The 19,338-nt window shown below is 36.2% G+C and overlaps 1 protein-coding gene across 3 annotated transcripts in view; it reads left to right on the forward strand.

Moving 5' to 3' along the window:
* The first annotated feature begins 2,783 nt into the window (after positions 1-2,783).
* LOC139958559 (reversion-inducing cysteine-rich protein with Kazal motifs-like) overlaps positions 2,784-19,338 on the forward strand; it is a 104,289-nt gene continuing 87,734 nt past the window's right edge. The window contains exons 1-2 of one of the 3 annotated variants that reach the window (XM_071955697.1): positions 2,784-2,972; positions 6,920-6,978. In XM_071955697.1, the coding sequence (XP_071811798.1) occupies positions 2,918-2,972; positions 6,920-6,978 (114 nt within the window). In that variant the 5' untranslated portion in view covers positions 2,784-2,917. Of the gene's footprint in view, positions 2,973-3,207; positions 3,365-4,350; positions 4,553-6,919; positions 6,979-19,338 lie in introns of those variants that run through there. The other 2 variants (XM_071955698.1, XM_071955696.1) reach the window with 2 other exon arrangements.

Consider the following 19,338-nt stretch of genomic DNA (forward strand, 5'->3'; position numbering starts at 1 on the left):
TTCTTAATCATCACAGTGACATCTTTATGGCGAATACCTTTGCAAGAATCAATTTTTCCTTATTTTGGGGATAGATTCCCATCGGATCAAAGGTCACGGTTGGCTCATAAATAGCGGTAGACTCAAAGAGGATCTCATATCTGAGAATATTGACAGAATTTTATACAGCAGTAAGTTCAGATGTAAGTTGTTAAAACCACTGACCCTCGTGATGGGCCAAAAATAGCCGATAACTTTTATAAATGGTGGTTTTCCGTTATCACACCAGATTAACCAAACAAATAGAGATACAATGGTTGCATGCATAGAATGCAATTAAGCCGGGAAATCTGTGTGTAGGGTAGAAGAGAAAAAAGGTACGATTGAGATGATACGATTGAGATGATATAGGCGTGTGGAATAACGGGGATAATGAAGGGGGTGGGTGGGTGTGGTGGGGGTGGGGGGGGGGGGGGTTAGGTGAGCGGAGTGGGACGATATACCTCATCGCGAGGGGACAACTGTTTTTATTTTGTGGCTTATTCGGGGAGGGGGGTGTAGTGTTCTGAATAACAAGGTATCACATTCCACGAATACCTTTGGTTATACCATTGGTTATGGCAATTGAAAATGTATCCCATCTTATCTGAAATATACATATAAAACATTCTTATATCCCTTTTTGGTGGGTGGGGATGGGGTTGGGGTACGTGCGGGCAATTCATTGAATTACAGTACAATTCTAAGCATGTTACGGTTAGTTTATATGCCATACGTTTGTGGTAAATGCATGAATGCGGTTTGCTACTTACGGTTGTTTGCGTTTCGTTGCCATAGAGACACCACAACGATATGCACATTGCTCGTAATATGCATTTCTACCCCGGTCAGGGTTTACATCAATGGCTGGATTTTTGTCACCGAATTTAGTCGTAATAATAATAAGAAATACATCCACCTCCTGCATTTTGTAGTAACCTAATGGTGTGTGTCCTCAGTGGTGGGGACAAGGTCCTCGGTAACCTCGTAAATCATCGGCAAGATGTAACGGCAAGAGTCCCTTAACGAACAAGGCCATACAGACAGACTCCGCTATTATTTGTTCTGCCTCTCGGCTTACACATGATTATATAAGGTAAACGTTTTGTCACGGAATTGGGCCCCAGAGGACGTACATAGAATGTGGTACGTGGAATGTGTGTTTAAATGCACAATGTCATGGCCGAATATTCTGGTTTAACTTTACAAGAAATGTAAACAGTAAAGATCCCAGTGGTTGGAAATTGAGTACCAGTAAACGTTATTTCAGAACAATGTTTCAAGTGTAAACAAACCATACCACGTATGGGTTGTTTATAAGCAATACGTTTGTATAATGTGCAACGCCGGTGGTATACTTTAAGGGTAAGTTGGGCAAGGAGGAGGGGGCTGGGAGAGGGAGAGAGAGGGTATCGATATAGGTGGGCTGATTACAATGGACATTTAATGATATTGTGTTTTTGGCCATTGTTTCCAACATATTTGGTGACAAAAAAAGTGTATAGCGTGGTCAATCCTCTCTCATAACAACAAGCCCTAATCTTCCACTTTACAGTTGCATTTTACGGTCACTCAAGCCCTCTTTTAGATTGGGGGGGGGGGGTGAAGGGAGGAGAGAGGGAGGAGAGATTGGAGGGGAGAGGAGCGGATGGGGGAAGGGGTACTGAGCATGGGTAGCTATTGGCCGTCGTTTAGATGAGCAGGATGTATTTCATTTTACCATAAATCGATTTTTTTTTTAGTTCATGGTATGGTGTTCATAGACGGTGTGACCAATCGGCATACCACATTTATGACAAATTTAGAACTCATAACATTTTACAACACCCTTCTAATATTTACTCATATTTGATTATGATATAGTCTACCCCTTTTCCCGTTGTAATAAGACACCACAATATATCTTAAAAGAAAAAAAGTAGTATCTTTTAGTACTTTTCGCCAGTCCACCCCCCCCCTCTCCCTCCCCTTATCGCTGAGCAATGATAAACTTGAATTTGGAATCAATTAACTGCTCAAATCACCACCGCAATCTTGTCACTGCTACACAATTCCTTCAATAAAACTGTTTTCAACTTATCCGGTTACACAACAAATGAAAGCAGCTTTAGTAATATAACACACCAGCGAATACAAGCCTTACAACCCAACACCGCTCAGTTCACCCCTTTCAGCCTGTCATGCAAGCCTCATACAAGCTCTTTCCAAGGTCCCAGGTAATCCTCTTTCAACCCTCCTACAACCCCCTATTGTTGAAGGTGGGATGTTTGAGGGGCTAAACGGTTGGACTAATTATGTAATGATATTGCTTTTATTACCGTCTGGTCCTAACGGGCTAGGGTGCTGGAATCAATGAGAAGATGCACTGTATTCGTATCGCCATAATTAGTGCTTTTATTCTCTCCGTACAGATCCATCGTTTGTACTCACTCCCTCTGGCCACTTTTCTTCCGTCGGAGTTTGTCTCTCGCTGAGCAGACTATTAACGACACACTAGTCCCCCAAATTATCCACTTAATGTATGAAATAAAGCCGAGATATGAATAACAGCTCCCTCCCAAAAATGCCTTACTCAAATTGATGTACAAACTGATACCTTAAACTAACAATTGATAACAAAGTGTGTACAAAAGTTTTGATCCACCAAATATCATGGCAACGTATGGAATTGATCTTACTCGGGAGGGTACTGCGCGTTGAAGTTAGCAGCGCTGTTTGCCTGTTAGGTCAACTCTCTCTTTCAACGGCACAATCAGCACATGTGAATTGCCGCAGACCATAAATCAGTCAGTCTAGATCGAAACAGTCTGTGCTATTGCGAAGCGATTTTATACTGCGGATTTTATGCATTTTATTCAATCATGAAAACGGTTTTGTGGGGAGCAGTTACTTGCCAAACATGAAGATTACCTTGGGAGTTATATTCGCCATTTTATCGGCAGTTTATTCACAGGGTGAGTGTTTGTGGGAATTTTATTCGATCGTTAAACGTACGTTTGTGGGCCGAATTTCCGTTCCCTTTCAGACAGTGCTGCGGAAAACTTTCCTCCAATTCGTAACGCTATATGAGTTGCGAGAAAGAGCCGTGGTGTTTTTCAGACTATACGCAAAAAGTTTTTGCATGTTGGTTTTTGGTTGGGTTTTATTTTTGTTGTGGGGGGGGGGGTGGGGTTGCGATTTCAAGTTAGTTTTTTGGTTGGCTTAAAATTGCTTTAATCATATCTGGAAATAACTAATTTATATACCGAACGTTAGATTTTAGCGGTAGAGTTCGAATCAACAGTTCGTTGCATGATTCCTTTTTTAAGCTTTTTATGATCTTGTTTGTACTGTCTGTGATTTAAAGGTAAGTTGTGTTTTACGGAACAATTATTTTTGGATCATCGTTTGTTGATTGTTATTATAATTATTTTTTTTCATTTGCGATATTAACTTGAAGTAAACTTAGGTTGATGCATTCAATGGATGCACGTAATAAAGTCGGCCTCAGAGGTTCATCATTAATGTTTAAAATTATATAGGAATACTGTAAATATCCATCATCATTAAAATATCTTTATTTTAGAATTAACGGGGAAAAAATAACGAAATTATTGTATATCCGTATAGCTGTATTCTGTTAGATTGTTAACACTTATCGTACCCAATTTTTCCACGCAAAATTACATTTATTGAGATTTTTATTTTTTATTTCGTATGTTTTTTTGGGGGGAGGGGGGTTGTGCGAGGGGTGGGGGTGGAAGGAGGGAGTATTTTAATGATTGACGTACATTTCCAATTCCATACTAAAACATAACTGTTTGTTAGTAGTACACAATAAGGCAATGATTATTATAATGAAAAGCAAAGGCTTAATCAGTTTTGACAATAACGTTATAATGTGGTAATTACAGTTAAAATTGAGCCACACGCTCAGCTACCTGCAAACATTTTTTTCCTGGCTAGCATTTGGTAAGATTTTAATTTTTGTGCCTTTAATTATAGTGCCGTCATGTTTTTATAAGCTTGAAATTAAATTAATAAATTGGAAGTGATGATAGTGATTAGCCTATAGCAATAATAATTAAAGAAAATTCCTCAGTTTTGAAAAGGTATTCCAGTTAAAATAGGCTGTGGAAACTGGAAAGTCCTTAAGTCTGAAGAAATACTGAGCATAGTTTTGATAACCTAAACCCTACAGTCTGAAAGAGATGCGAATTGATGTCAAATTTGTAGATATTACTGAATAAGAAAGACATTTGTATTTCTTTGGTGACTGAAAATATCCAGGTTTCGTTTGGGATGTCACAACCGGCGCCCACGTACGTTAACGCGCTATGTATACAGTGGGCGCATGGTGGTATAATATTCACGTTATTGGCTCTTGAACGACAAGGCAACATGCTGTGAACAATTTGGCAAAGTTTTGTTCTCAAATTGAAGCAAAATTTAGACGTTTGTCGGAAACCTTAGATGTATTCCGGAGGTGACACAGGGAGTCTTTTTCAATCAATTCATATCGGTGGATTGCTTGACCCTGTGAATATGTTACCGTGTGAGATAAGCATAAGACATAGTTTGAGGAGGGTGGCAAAGCTTGATATTCGAGATCTTATGTAAACTTGGGCTAGGCTACGTAAGCTGCATAACTTTGTACAATAGGTGCGAATGTTAAGTAAAGATTGTCAGGAAAACCTGACTTTTTATGTACTAAAATCCGACACCCCGCTAGCATCATATCCGAACACATTTTTTTTATCACGTTTTGATGTGTAATGATATAGCAAAATGGATTAAGTACATGACCTTTAGGCCTTCACAGATCTTGTTCATACCACTGTCATATTCCAATCCAAGCTCAGGCAATGGCAATGGGAGACATTCATTAGGCTAGGCCTAAGTTAGGCTTGAAGTTGAACCTATCCGACTTGTATTGGTAAAATGCTTAAAGCTGTACACCTGCCACACCACAGGGTTGTACATGCAAGTAATCAAGAAACGACTTTGTTCACATCCCCCTCCTTCACTTTCATATGACATATAATAATTAAGGTTCATTACTAAGACATAAATCACACAGCCTAGGTTAGTCCTAGGCTCTCTACTGCAATTCTAACTTTAGCTAAGCCTATAAGGTCTTACAATAGGCTGATGCTACCTTGTATGTTACTAATACTATGTATCTTTTGAGCTAATGACATTGACTGGCTGAAGGAGAAATGTTAGTTACTAATGCCAGGTCTAGCAGGCCCCCTATTTTGGTACGCAATGCCCGATAAATTATTTCTTTATTATGGCAGTTTTACAAAGAGTCCTGTCTCTTGTCACTAAATTCACAAGTAATGAAGTGAGGTTTGAAAGAATATTTACCATAGAGATATAATGCAGGCTTGACTCAATTCAGGAAAATTATCAGTAATTACTTACTTGACCTTAAAACAAAGTGATTCCATACAACAGCTCTTTATCAGTGTGTCCAAATGTTTGTATGGTACTTCAGTAGTTGAACACTTTTAGAAGAGATTGCAAAGTAATTCAACTTTTTGAAGGAAAATCAAAACCTACTGTAAAGATGTACTGCATGGTTGGGCAAAATTGAGTAGTCCAATAGCTTTCATAGCTGTAACTTAAATAGTTAGGATCATATATGAAAAATAATCCAAAGTCAGTTTAAGACAAAATTAACAGATCTTACCCATGATTTGTTTTTAGTGATATTTAATATTTATAAAATTCTATCTGGTTGACTTTATTTTGCATAAACATAATTGCAAAATTCAATCTTTTGTGTTTTTCTTTTGCCCATTTTTTTTGGCCTTCTGCGATGCGTATGTGCTACTTGATGTAGATCTACTACCAAAGTTCATTCTGTTAAATACAGGGTATTTTAGTCATAATAGTACCTGCAGTTTACACAGCTTGCCAGGTTTCCCCTGTATATATGCTCTCTTGTGTATAGCTACCACACTGAGCAATTGTTCCCTTGAATTTACCACCAGTTTGATTACAGAGATAAAGTATTAGAAAATATGCAGGACACATACAGAAAGTGTGTGAAGCCTTCACAAAGGAAAATTTTTATGACCACTTCTGCCTTGATCAAAGTTCAAAAACATACATGTGTGCATCTGTACTATTTCTTCTGTCTGATCTTCTTTAACTAACAGTAGCTCACAAGTTGACTCATATATGTATATAAATTATCATTGAAATAAAACCAAAGGTAACTTCTTATACAGCACAGACAGCTTACCTTCCAAATACTTAGATAGGAAAGCAATGTTGGAGATAAGGATGGAAGAGAAGGGAGGGGAGTGGGGATGGAAAAACTTTAAATCACATGCACCCTTTGATTGCTAATTCTAAAGGCTTTTCAGGAAGGGAAAAAAATCTCATGCCTGCCGGAAGCATGTATCAATCATTGAGAAATCTTTTTTGATGCAGTTTTGAGGGTGCAGCTTTTCTGACCTAAAACTTGCTTAGACTTTGACTGAAATGTATACTGTAGGCCAATTTTCTGCATATATGTTTGTATTCGTTGTTGTCTCAATTTCCATCGAGATAGTCTGCCCATGTAATTTATAATTACAAGTATTTAACATACTTAATTACTTAATTTAGACTAAATTATGAGAGAGTTGTAGGAACACAGATCAATTGTATCACATCTAACATAAAAAACCCAATTCAAACTACCAGAGCCACTTGTCCACCCACACCCCCCCCCCCCAAAAAAATAATTATGATTACTAGATAACTTTATTAAATATATGTTTGTTATTGTGATTTCATTGCTAAAGTCTGTCTAAACGCGATACTGTAATGGTTGCCAGGAATATTCCATGTGTTTAAATCTATGTTTAACCGATCATCATATCACCTGTAATTTAAAGTGTTAATAATATTCCTTTTCTCGTTGCAGATCCGTCATGCTGTCATGGAGTCAGTGACTACACAGGCTGCCAACAGGCATGTGATAACGTAAGTACTGCCATCTCTATCAGCAGACATTTAATCGATAACATTTTTGCGATTTATGGTAAAAATTGTAAATTACATGGAAATAAATTCATGAATGATTTACACTAATTGACCTATATTCCTGTACATTGATGTAGGTGGTTGATATAATCTATGAATCTATCCTGAGTGCCAATGTTCACCAAATTGTTTAAATTAATCCCCAAATTTGAAGAGGTGGTCTGATTGTGAAATAAACCTGATATTTTCCTCACTAGAATATCCACATAACGTCATTGAGAGATATCATCATTGTTGGCATAAATAAATGACAGTAAAAAAAAATAAATAACAAAGTATTATAACAAACAAAGGGTGACTAGTTTTTCTTTCATTGAAAAGGTCAAATTATGCATATTCTACAAATTAGCTTTGGCAGACTCTGATCAGCTATGAAGTAAACACAGTTCTTTTTTGTGTACATTGTAACTCAAAAATAAAAGTTTTGAATTTCATAAATGAATCATAAAGTATTTTATAAATGAGAAATTATCCCTTGTGTAACTTAAATAAGGCCTCAAAATCCAGGCGATTTTACTGGCTAAATTTCATTTGAATTTGCAGTTTGCCAGTAGCCAAAAAAAAAAAAAAATAATAATGCACAGGCATTTTTTGCCACTTAGCAAGAAAATAAGAAAAGCACACCTTCTTTTGCCTGTGCATATTTGATGTGGCTTTTGTCTTAATGCAAGGAAAATGCAAACTTGTAGGAATTTTACACAGAATAATTCAAAGTTCACATTTTGCATATCACTTTTGAGGTGGACAAGCATCAAAAACTTAATGAGAAAGTAGGGTTTTATCCACAAAAAGGCCTGCTATACGTATTTGCATTTTTATTTAGCATTTTCATATTGTTGTATATCAGATAGCAGGTATAAAATATTCTCAAGTATAACTACAGACACTTTCATTTTATGCTACACTTCAGCATGATGAAGTTTTTATTCAAACTCATTCAAGAAAGGCATTTGTTTTGTTTCATTTAATTGTTGGGAACTGCCAATGAGAACAATTTTCCTTCTATGACTTATCTCCATAATATTTAGTATTAAAGCTGTAGGACTTTACTAATCTTCTTCACTGATGACTTTATCAAAGGTTTGAATATTCACACTGTATGCTTCAAAATTAAAGCAGCTTTTTGCGTCCTTTTCATATGATTTTCTCGACCTTGCTGACTCCACGATGCCATAACGACATACAAAACTAGCTTATTTATTCAAATTGTACTTCAAATGGTGGCTTAAGCGTCGAAAAATGTACGACTTTCAACGTTGTTTTTCTCGATGATATTTTCCGTTGTCCTTAATTACTCACCAATTAATGCTGTTGGCAGGGATAAAACTTGGCTTATATCTTAGTTGGCTGTTTTGTGATTGATTTATGATATATGTGATTGATATATGTATGGCGACCAAATGCAAAATGCTGCTTTAAACATTTGTCTGGGAGAAACTCTCAAGCATATGTGACTTGGTCTTTTAAGCTTAGAGCCACTAGCTACAATGTGTGACTTGGGTTGTCACGGTTATCTGCCAGTGATAATGATGAAATGTTGCAGTGTCAGGGAAGTGTTACATAGGGGTTGATCATCTTACAGGCATATGACTGTTGATAAAATGGTGAAAAAAACTTGACGGCCTGTCATATATGCAGATTAAAGCAACTTGATCACTTTAAAACATTGAATAAAATTCGGTAATACTTTACAGAGGGTTCCTTTGAAACGTGATGTAAGGGATTTCTGAGCTGCCCGGATGGCCTCCCGGAGCTCTAAATGTTGATAAGAGCATAATTAATGATCTTCTTTGTTTCAAATATATTCTGAGCATTTTGTCAGACGAATGTTTGGTGATCTATATTATTACCCATGTTCACATTTAAATTTTGGTGACTGTTCACCCCGGGAGCTGCAGCACCATGATTGACCTAAGGAAGACAAATATTTCAAATGTTTTCATTTACTTGGTTATTGAAATGACGGCATGAATTAGTTGATCTTCATAACTGTGAAATTACAACAACAAAAACAATCGAATATCCTACAAAACTGATGCTTGCCTTGGTATTAGTAAATTGAGTCTATACTCTTCAAAACTGAATCCTCATAGAAATGCAGTTTATCGGTGCTACTTATCACAAATTTTATGAAGAAATAATCAAATACCCAAATTGATGTTAACAATGGACATGCTTTTAATCTTGGACAGTAGATGTGGTAGAAATTGGACCATTTCAATAGTGTCAACATAACCAAGATAAAATCGAGGAAATGACAGGAATTTAAAAGACAAATTTTTAATCATATTGTAGTGATTGTATTTAGTCCTAGTGTACGTAAAATCTAGTATTGTATCTTTACAACCATTTGTCAATTTGCCTGTCTCTCCCCACTCCGTCCTTAACCCTCTTTCCCCCAAAGAAGAAACTGCAATAAATAAAGACCTAGGAGGTGGTGGTAGTGGAGTCCCTCCTTTTTTAACCTAATTTTGCTTTCATATTTAAGTAACATTTTTACAGCAATTTATCCCACATTCATTTTTCATTGGTTTCATGGCAGCTGCTTTCAATCTTTTCCCATAAATACGTTCTGTCCTACATTCATAGTTTCCTTTGCAACACTAACAAGGAAAACATCTTCGTTTTGATCTCCCTCATGTCCTGGAGCTAAAAACCTCTCTATAATGGTTACATCTCTCATTAGGAGAAATTACCAGGAGACACCTGCTATGGCCAACCAATGTGACCCCTATGACGACCTATGATTTGCCAAATGTCAGCGTCAATTTCCTTCTGTTAGACCATTTTGGAAACATGCGGGACAGTTTTATCATGGATGTATAGTATGTGTACATATAGGGGCTATATATATATATATATTTATATACATATATATATATATATATATATATATATATATATATATATATATATATATATATATATATATATACATATATATTTATATATATATATATATATATATATATATATTATATATATATATATATATATATATATATATATATATATATATATATATATATATATTTATATATTACCCTGGTTTTGCTATGTACTGTTTAGAAGTTGAATTCATGAACAGTATGTTTTTACAGTAAGTTTAGGACCCAGACATCTTGATTGTACTACTGTGTGTAAACAATGCACATGCTGTAGTGAGGATCTTGTTTGGTTTAACTTTGATAGCCTGTGTTGTGTAACGGCCTGTGGAAGCGATAAACCATTCTGTACACTGTATGATATTTATATTGCTTGTTTATGTTAGGTAGCAAAATCCTTCTCTAAGTGTTTTATGATCCACAGTATAAAACTTGCATTACTCAAGCCTTAATTGTTAGAAAACTACACGCTTTTACTGGGTTTGTTTGATTTCAGTAATAAAAAGTGCTAGAGGTCAAAGGTCATCAGTATCGTCCCAAAATATGCTAGAAATTCAGGTAATGGTCGTCCTACAATTTGCTCAAATGTCAACAAGGGTTTTTACTGCCACGATAAACATAGTTACCCTGACTGAAGCAATTAATATAGTCAGGACTGTCTATTCTAACAATATTCAATGTCTGGCAATACACTCACTCTAAAGGACCAGAACCACCAGGAAAGGACTGATGATATTTCAGTAGAAAGATGTGTGTACAATCCCTTCATTCTGTGCAGATTGGTCTAAATATTTAAATGAGGGATCATCGTATAAGCTTATTATATAGATACTGAGGGATCAGCATACAAGCTTATTATGTTGGTACTGAGGGATCAGTATGTAAGCTTATTATGTTGGTACTGAGGGATCAGTATGTAAGCTTATTATGTTGGTACTGAGGGATCAGCATATAAGCTTATTATATAGATACTGAGGGATCAGCATACAAGCTTATTATGTTGGTACTGAGGGATCAGTATGTAAGCTTATTATGTTGGTACTGAGGGATCAGTATGTAAGCTTATTATGTTGGTACTGAGGGATCAGCATATAAGCTTATTGTATAGGTACTGAGGGATCAGCATAAGCTTATTGTATAGGTACTGAGGGATCAGCAACTGAGCTTATGATATTGGTACTGAGGGATCATCATATAAGCTCATTATGTCTGATATTACATCTTATCGATAAAAATCCATGATCGGGTCTACTAGGTAACCCAAATTTTGATGGGTACACTTTTCCCTTAGTATTCACATTATCACATATATATGTTTCACATTTCTCCCTGTGAATCAGGACAAAATCCACTCACAGTGAATCCTGAGACTGTTGCCCATGCATGTGCATTGAGTTCTAGTACATGCAACCATTTCTATGTGTATTGTGTACAGACTTCCAACTGGTTACTAGTACTACTGTATAAAATACATATGTTGCTTATATTCCAGTGTTATATGTTGGCTACAGTTATTGGCAAGCAATTTATCAAATTTGGTGTGATTATTTTCAAGCTGAATCACTATTATAAACATGAGGAGAATGAAAAAAGGGTTGGCCCACCTGAGTAAATATATAAAACAAATGGTTATTAATCCACTAAGAAAACTGGAAAGAATAATTATATTTTGATTTTGGCATGGGAGTTATTGTCCCTCCTCCCACAACTTTGTTTTCATCATTTCTCCTCTGCATCCCTTATCCCAACCATCCCAAACTATCACTCATTTTATCTTTGATGCCAGAAACACCTTCTAGTGACCTATACCTCTGGTGTATTTATTTGTTCGCATGTTTTCTACATTTCTTACATGCATACATGTAGCTAGATTTTATCTACACTGGATTATTTTTTTTATCATACATACAGTATCAATGCTGAATCATAATGTATCCAAGGCTATCTCCTTGTGTGAATTCAGTTAAAAGTTTACTCTTCCAAGATGTTCATTAAGGTCGTCTCCATATAGAAAGTTATACTCAGCGACGATGCTGGCAGTGCATTAAGCTATTGATCTCATTGCCTGCACTTTTATAGGAGAAGAAAAAAAAAATTCTCCAGATTCTTGATATGGTCACATTCCAATTCTTGCTGCTACATTTAACAAATTCAGGTCGAAACAGAAGAAAAAGGAAAATTGCGATAAATTTTTTGTAAAGTTAAAATATTCATGTTTTTCTTCCACTGTACTTTCTTATTTTCATGTTTCTTTTGTTTTTTGCTCTGTCTGTGTAAGTGAATTATCGACCCTTATAGGTGTACTTTTTTAGCAAGTGGTTTTTCTCCACTGATTTTGTCCTTGAAATGTCAAACTCTGGAATTATGAATCTCCAAAAATGATGCATCGGCTAAATTAAAGATAGCTATGTCTTTGTAGGATGTTTTTCCTACAGTATTTCTATACGAGAAACATTAGCGTTATATATCGGTTCTTCCGTTGTTTCGTGAAGGAAAGGGTTTTTTATCTACTTTTGCCCAGGTAAGTGTGACAAAATTGTTCCTGTTACAGATGTTATCGAGTCTCGGAAAAATATTTCAGGTGGAACGTTGAAATATTCGCAGCTGGTGAATGAACTGGTAAATCTGTACCAAAAGATTTTTCAAAATAGAATGAATTTTTGCCTTTTTTTTTTTTGCTGGATTATAGTTCTTCTATTGGATTCGAAAGCAGATAAATAGATAAAAATGTATGCAAATTTCACCAGGATTCTGTAGAATATGTTTCTCTTTCATCCTTTAAAATCTGTTGTTTTAATAAATTTTATTTGAAGTTAGAACAATAGTAAAAAATAAGTAATTCTTTCCATGCATTGGCAGACTGTTTTGATACATGCAACGTCAAGCTTGTTCCATTTTGTGTGATTTCTCATCCTTGTAATACAAAGCCAACGAATTGTATTTTGTCGATTTGCAATTAACAAACTTTAGAAAATGGATCATAATTGCTGTATTTTTGTGTTAGTTTGGGCTCAATTGTGCAGTTATACAATGTTTGGAATGTACAACTGTTGTTTGAACTGCTACCAATAAGGACTAAAGTTCATGGAATAAATATGTTTGTCTCTATTGTAGCCCTGCCCCTGACATGACACCTGGAATGCTACTACTTTATATATATCTAAACGAAAAAAAAAAATCTAACACAAACTCAGCCTCGATGCCAACATTGTACCTTCCGTACGTTAGGGTAGTTCATGACATGTGGCGTCGTCGCATGTTGATATGTCAAAGGCAGTTCTTATTGCTGCCTACCCTAAAATCAGTTAGCATTTATTATCAATATTTTTGAGGGCTAGCTATGACACACTTTTCATTTGAGACGCATAAAGTGCCAAAGCTGGGGCAATAAATGTCTCGTAACAGTCGTTCACGTCAAGGTTGTAGACTAGCATTTCAGGTGACTGGAGCTGTGTGATCATGGTAAAAAGTCTGTTACAGTCGATGTAGTTCTCCTCGACATGTATCTTGCAGCCATCTTTTGGATGTCTCATGCAAAGTTGTGAACATCACATAATAGAGCAAAATGTTGTCTGGTGGTTTAATACAAACATAGTAAAATGAAGGAAAGATAATTGTAACTAGAAATGGAACAAACAAATCATTTACCAGGAATGATGGCATTGGGCAAATAAGAAGTTTGAAAAAAAAAATTGCAAAATGTACTGTAAAAGGATGAAATGAAAATTGTGGAACACAGCACTTTTGCATAAAATGGTTGATAACATGTTCAGACATATTGGAGCAGCAAAGTGGTTGTAACCATGGAGATATCTCCCTATAGATGGGGGCTGGGGAGAGGGGGTGGGGGATGGGGGAGAGGAGGGGGTTGCAAGGATCATATTACTGCCCTGTACATGCAATGGAAACTGTGTTCATTTGACATCTGACAAAATAGAAATGAAGCCTTAGTAATTAATGTGAAAACAGTCGTCCAGTCAAAAAACATGATTGAGTGTTAAAATGTTACTTTATTAAACATTATCCTTCCTCAATTCATTAACAAGGTCTGGAGACATTAATTAATGTTAACTAATCACTGGTTAATGTTCAGAAATTTACACCAAAAGACAAACCTTTTAAACTACATGTATTCAAACTAAAATATATTTGATGATTATAGAAATTAAGAATTTTTTTATTATTTGTATATTGAACATGTATAACATAGAAAATTACCAGTCATTGTACAGCTATCACAATAATATTGCAATAAAGCATTAAACATTAAAATTTGATTTCTACCCTTGAATGGCTCTGAATAACACTGCATAATTTCCCATAATGTTGAAATATTAAGAAGCGACAAAGTCATGCTCCAGTAACGTTGATGAAATGAAGTTTTTAATAATTTATCTTTTTGATGAATGAAACAGTGCTCAATGAGATGGTAGACTCCTTCTTATTCATATTTGAATATATTTTTTCAATGAGTAACAGTTTTAAAATTTATGCATTTCTTGTCGGAAACTATAAATGTTGAAAAACTCCTCAATGTACAAACCGCACCACACCAGTAAACTAATTTATTTATTGGAGGATGTCAACAAGGACTTTGTGGGGATAAAATAAATTTAAGTAGTCATTCCTGTAAAGTTCTGATGTTCGGTCTCTGATGTTGCCATACAAATATTCTGAATTTACCGTCACTCAGGCCTCTCTTACCTGTCTCCATCCTACATATGCACTCAAATCTACCTAGCCTACAAAAGTTAGTCTCAAACATTTTAATGTACATTCTTAATATGTGACCTTCCATTTCACTGGACAGAAAATGGAAGATGGATATGGGAATAGTAGGAAGGGGTATGAGGGGTAGCGAAAAGATGACAATGTTGTGTGCCTTCATCTTTTAAGATTGTTTCAGTAAACAACCAAACATTTAAAGCACTAAAGTTTGTCAGAGTGAGAAAAGTAAGGTGCCTTCTTAGATGTTTGCTGCTCTCAGTACGCTTTCTAGTCACTTCGCCCAACAACCATTTCGCCCAACTGCCATTTCGCCCAACCAGCCTGGTCATTTCGCCCAACCAGCCTGGTCATTTCGCCCAACCAGCCAGGTCATTTCGCCCAACCAGCCTGGTCATTTCGCCCAACCTTATTTTTACTAATATTCAGTCAGAATAATATTACATTTTCTATTCCACTAGTTCAATTTGATTTATTTTGCGTTAGGTTACTTCGTAATAGGTAAATAAAAAAGTGAGGTCCGCTCGATATCGATCGAAGTCTGAGCAGTTATTTCGGGTATAATGGGAGGATTACACTACTTTAGGCGTTTACGCATTCAATGGAAGTTATATTATTATACAAACACAGGGGAATCGGTCTTCATAAAAACCTATCAAACCTGACCCCTAAAACACTGATCCATCATACTGACTAAAAATTCCCGAACGTTTCCTTATTAAATTGAAGAAAAAAATATAAAACCCGTCCGTAATATTGAAGTACTATATTTAATCAATGTAACCACTTTATCAATGTAACCACATATGTATTAACATTTGTAATCAATTTAACCGCGACTTCAAGTTTCCTTAATACTCGGTTCGAATCCCATAACGTTAACAATTCCCGAACGTTTACTATCAAACCTAACCTCTAAAACACTGATCCATCCTCAAGATTCCTTAATATTCGGTTCGTATCCTGTAACGTTAAAAATTCCCGAACGTTTCCTTTTGAGGTATAATATTTAATCAAGGTTGGGCGAAATGACCAGGCTGGTTGGGCGAAATGACCAGGCTGGTTGGGCGAAATGACCAGGCTAGATGGGCGAAATGGTAAGGTTGGGCGAAATGGCAGTTGGGCGAAATGGTTGTTGGGCCAAGTGTCCTGCTTCCCTCAGTACCACTATCTTACCCTAGGGAATTCTGTGATGTCTGATGTAAACAAGGTGGATCTTGTGGGTAACAAACACCATCAATTTATTTACAGTGTTACTTAAAATTAATAATTATCCTAAATTGCTACCTATGGGATAATACACTGACAGCCTGCCAAAACTGCAAGACTGATATACAGTATGACACCACTGTAACACCACTGTTACTAACACCCTGTGAGATCGCTGGGTAACCTTCTGGTGCTTGCTTAAATGACCAGAATCAGATTAAAAAAAAAAGTTAAACCAATTTAGAACAGTTGAATATAACTGTGTAATGTGCTTGAGGGTAGGTAAAGGTCTGAGTAATAAATATGTGAGATTTTAATAGGGCATGTCCAAGTCATTTCCTGCGACTGTCAGTATGAATATATCTTAACACGATGAAGGGGAAGGTTCAATGATCAAGAAGACGTTTGCCCGGAGTCATGCTGTACATATACAGCTATTTTGACTTGGACATGATGTATACCACTGTAGTGTCTATATATGTAAACATAGAGTATATAACTTAAAATGTGAATGCCCTTTAAAAGGAAAACCATTTCATAAGAAGACCCATTGCCAGAGATGGATGTCTTCAGGAGTATTGCATAAATTCCAAGTGTTGATGATATGTGAAATTTTATAATGTTAAATTAGTGTTATATATTTTTCCTTTACATACGTTATTACATTTCGTGCTGAGCATTGTCTCACTTGTGAAGTTATAGTGCCTTGAATTGATTTTTGACATAACCAAATGATGGTGCAAAATGTGCTCACATTCATGCTCCTCCCCTGTCTCCTCACAACTGTAGCACTGTCTCCGCCCTACAGAAGCTAGATCGAATCTTCTTTTGGAGTACCTCACCTCTGCTCATTGATTCTACCAACAGAAGTATCTAGTTTAGGGTTGTTAAAAGTTTCTGTTGGCCAGAAGTAATACTGATTTTCTTTGTTACCCTCCAATCAAGCCCTGGAAATTCATTGTCCCTTCGTGGTATTCTTTATTCTTACCTGTCTCCTCAAGACCTAAGCACTCTAGCTCTACCGTACCTAGAGTGAACTGGGTAACATTTTAAAACTGTAGGCCCTCAATAACCTTTCACTTCTGGTCAAGCTCCTCCTCTTCATTCTACCACCCAAAGTGCCTCAAAGTGTTTTTTTCCCTGCATACTTGGTTACCTCTTTGGATGTGTATGTGTGATAGCCATACAGACCTTTTTTGGTGTTTAACAAGTAGTTTAACAATCGTTTTCACTTCCGCTCGGCTCTGTTGCTATTTGCATATATTTTCAAAGAAGTAATAAAGTAATATCTGTCTTAGCGCTTCAAACAGCTTTTTCAGCTGATTTTCTTAAATTTGTCCACTATGTGTACTGTGCATGCTGATCATACTAACAATTTTCCAACTGTGCATAATTTGTGTTTAGTATTTACTCAGAAATGTGCTCAGGTGATTAAGCGCTTATAACGTTGACTCTTTTGAATCAGTCATTCATCGATCATTTATTTGGTGTAAAGAAAGCCTGGAAGAGTCTTAGTTTAATAAAAATGTCATTTAGTTTTAGAGGATGGATTTCCACTTGGCAATTAAGAAAGTTGGAAACTTGCTGACACAAACTCAAAATGTTTCTCAAACTTGAAATTTTGCTGACATCTTCCCATGACCGTGGGGTAAAAAAATAGGTTTGGTGTTCCCTTTTAATTACATGGAGGTACATGTGCTGTACATATATATGGTATAGTATAGACTATACTACTTCCTGCAGTCCCTGCATGGGTACCAGTAGTGATTGTCTTCATCCCAGGATATAAATTGTCACATGGATGGCATCTGGATGACTTCCTGCCATCTTCCCACTTACGACTGACTCTGTCCAGGAGAAGGTTTCTATTTTCATCCTTTCTCTTCTCCAAAAAGAGAAAATAAAAAAAAAGAAGAAGGAAGGGCTATATTTTGTAAAGGCAGATGGCTTTGATATATATATATAGATCCTATTTTAGAATGGTTTCCATTTTCATTGTTAAAGTGAACTTTTTTTTTTAGTGTTGCACATGTTGTAACATATTGACCATTGTTCATTAAGTGTAACTTTGATCTAATTAAGAAGGATCGAGTGACTAAACTAAATAAAGGTCATACGTAGGCTAAAAAGTGCACTTTGAATATGGAGGATAGCATTTATAGTAGGAAGGTGACTGGGGAGGGTGGGGGTGGGGATGGGGTTGGGGAGGGTATGGTGGTGGGTTCTTTATAAAGGTAAGGGTAATGGTAAGGATCAGGGAGATTAATACACATCAACAAAAATTAAGGGTTTGCCGATAAAGGTGAAATGGATAATAGAGTGATATACTGGGGAGCATAATACTGGACATGGGTGAGGAGATGGCCAGGGGAAGGTAAAACTTCCTTACTTAACTGCTTGATCGGCAATATTTCCTTTTTTCTATAATAGAGTTGAACATTTTGAAGATGAACAGAGATTGTTGTTTATACTTTCATTATTTTTCTTGGCCTTTTACTCTCACTCATTTCGAGACCTTTTGAACCTGAATATAAACTTTAAAGATTTGACAAGACTAGAGGTTGTTACTGCAGTTATTTACAATAGCATATAACATGCACATGATATGGATTGTCATTCTGAAGGTATTTCGTTCTCTCAGTGTAAAAAAAAAAAACTGAATGCATGCGTTTATCAGGAAAGAAAAGAAAAGAGGTTAATTTTGAGCACAAAATCTTCCCCAGCTGCCTGGAAAGTGAACCCTCCTTGCTTTTGTGACATTGTAAATCTCTGACTGCAGAGCTTCATGCTGTGTGCAGCTCTCTAATTGCCATGTGCGGGCAATATTGGTCGTTTTCGGCACTGTGATGGTTTCTCACAAGTTCCTTCTGGACCTGACTCCCACCTGGAAAGTAAAACTCCAGATGAAAGGAAAATGAGTCAGAAACGTCCACAAAGTACAGTGATGACAAGTTTGAACTTTTTCTTCTTTTCTTTTCTTTTCCTTTTCTATTCTTTTTTTGATGAGTTTAGAGACTCTACATATTTGGATGTCATATGTTACTTTTCATTTCAAAAAATAGCTTTATTCTCCTCCAGCTTTGAATGGGAAAGTTCCAAGAATTTTTAGAAATTTTTTAACCCTGCTGTCTTGAAGAGGAATGTCTTGACAGATGTCAGAAGTTAATCTTTGGTAACCTTCATGGTGGCTATTGGCTTGTAAGAGTTTGATTTTCATGTTTTGTTGTTACCATTGTTTTTCCAAATTTTGTGTGTGGAATCAACATGTAGTGTGATGGACAAAAAAAAACTATAGCAGGGATCGTTAGCAATCTGAGGGAAAAGAGGCAGATTAGATTTGAATGAACCATTCAGGTATGATCAAACATGATGAGCGGATTGAAGCTAGCATTCAGTACAGTTTGGACTGTCATAGAGGTCAAACTGTTACCTAGTGACTGTATCAAGATAATAGTATGTGTTAAACTGTGGTACCCCAGTT

The sequence above is a fragment of the Apostichopus japonicus genome, chromosome 18 (genome assembly GCF_037975245.1).
Source record: "Apostichopus japonicus isolate 1M-3 chromosome 18, ASM3797524v1, whole genome shotgun sequence".
Lineage (NCBI taxonomy): Eukaryota > Metazoa > Echinodermata > Holothuroidea > Aspidochirotida > Stichopodidae > Apostichopus > Apostichopus japonicus.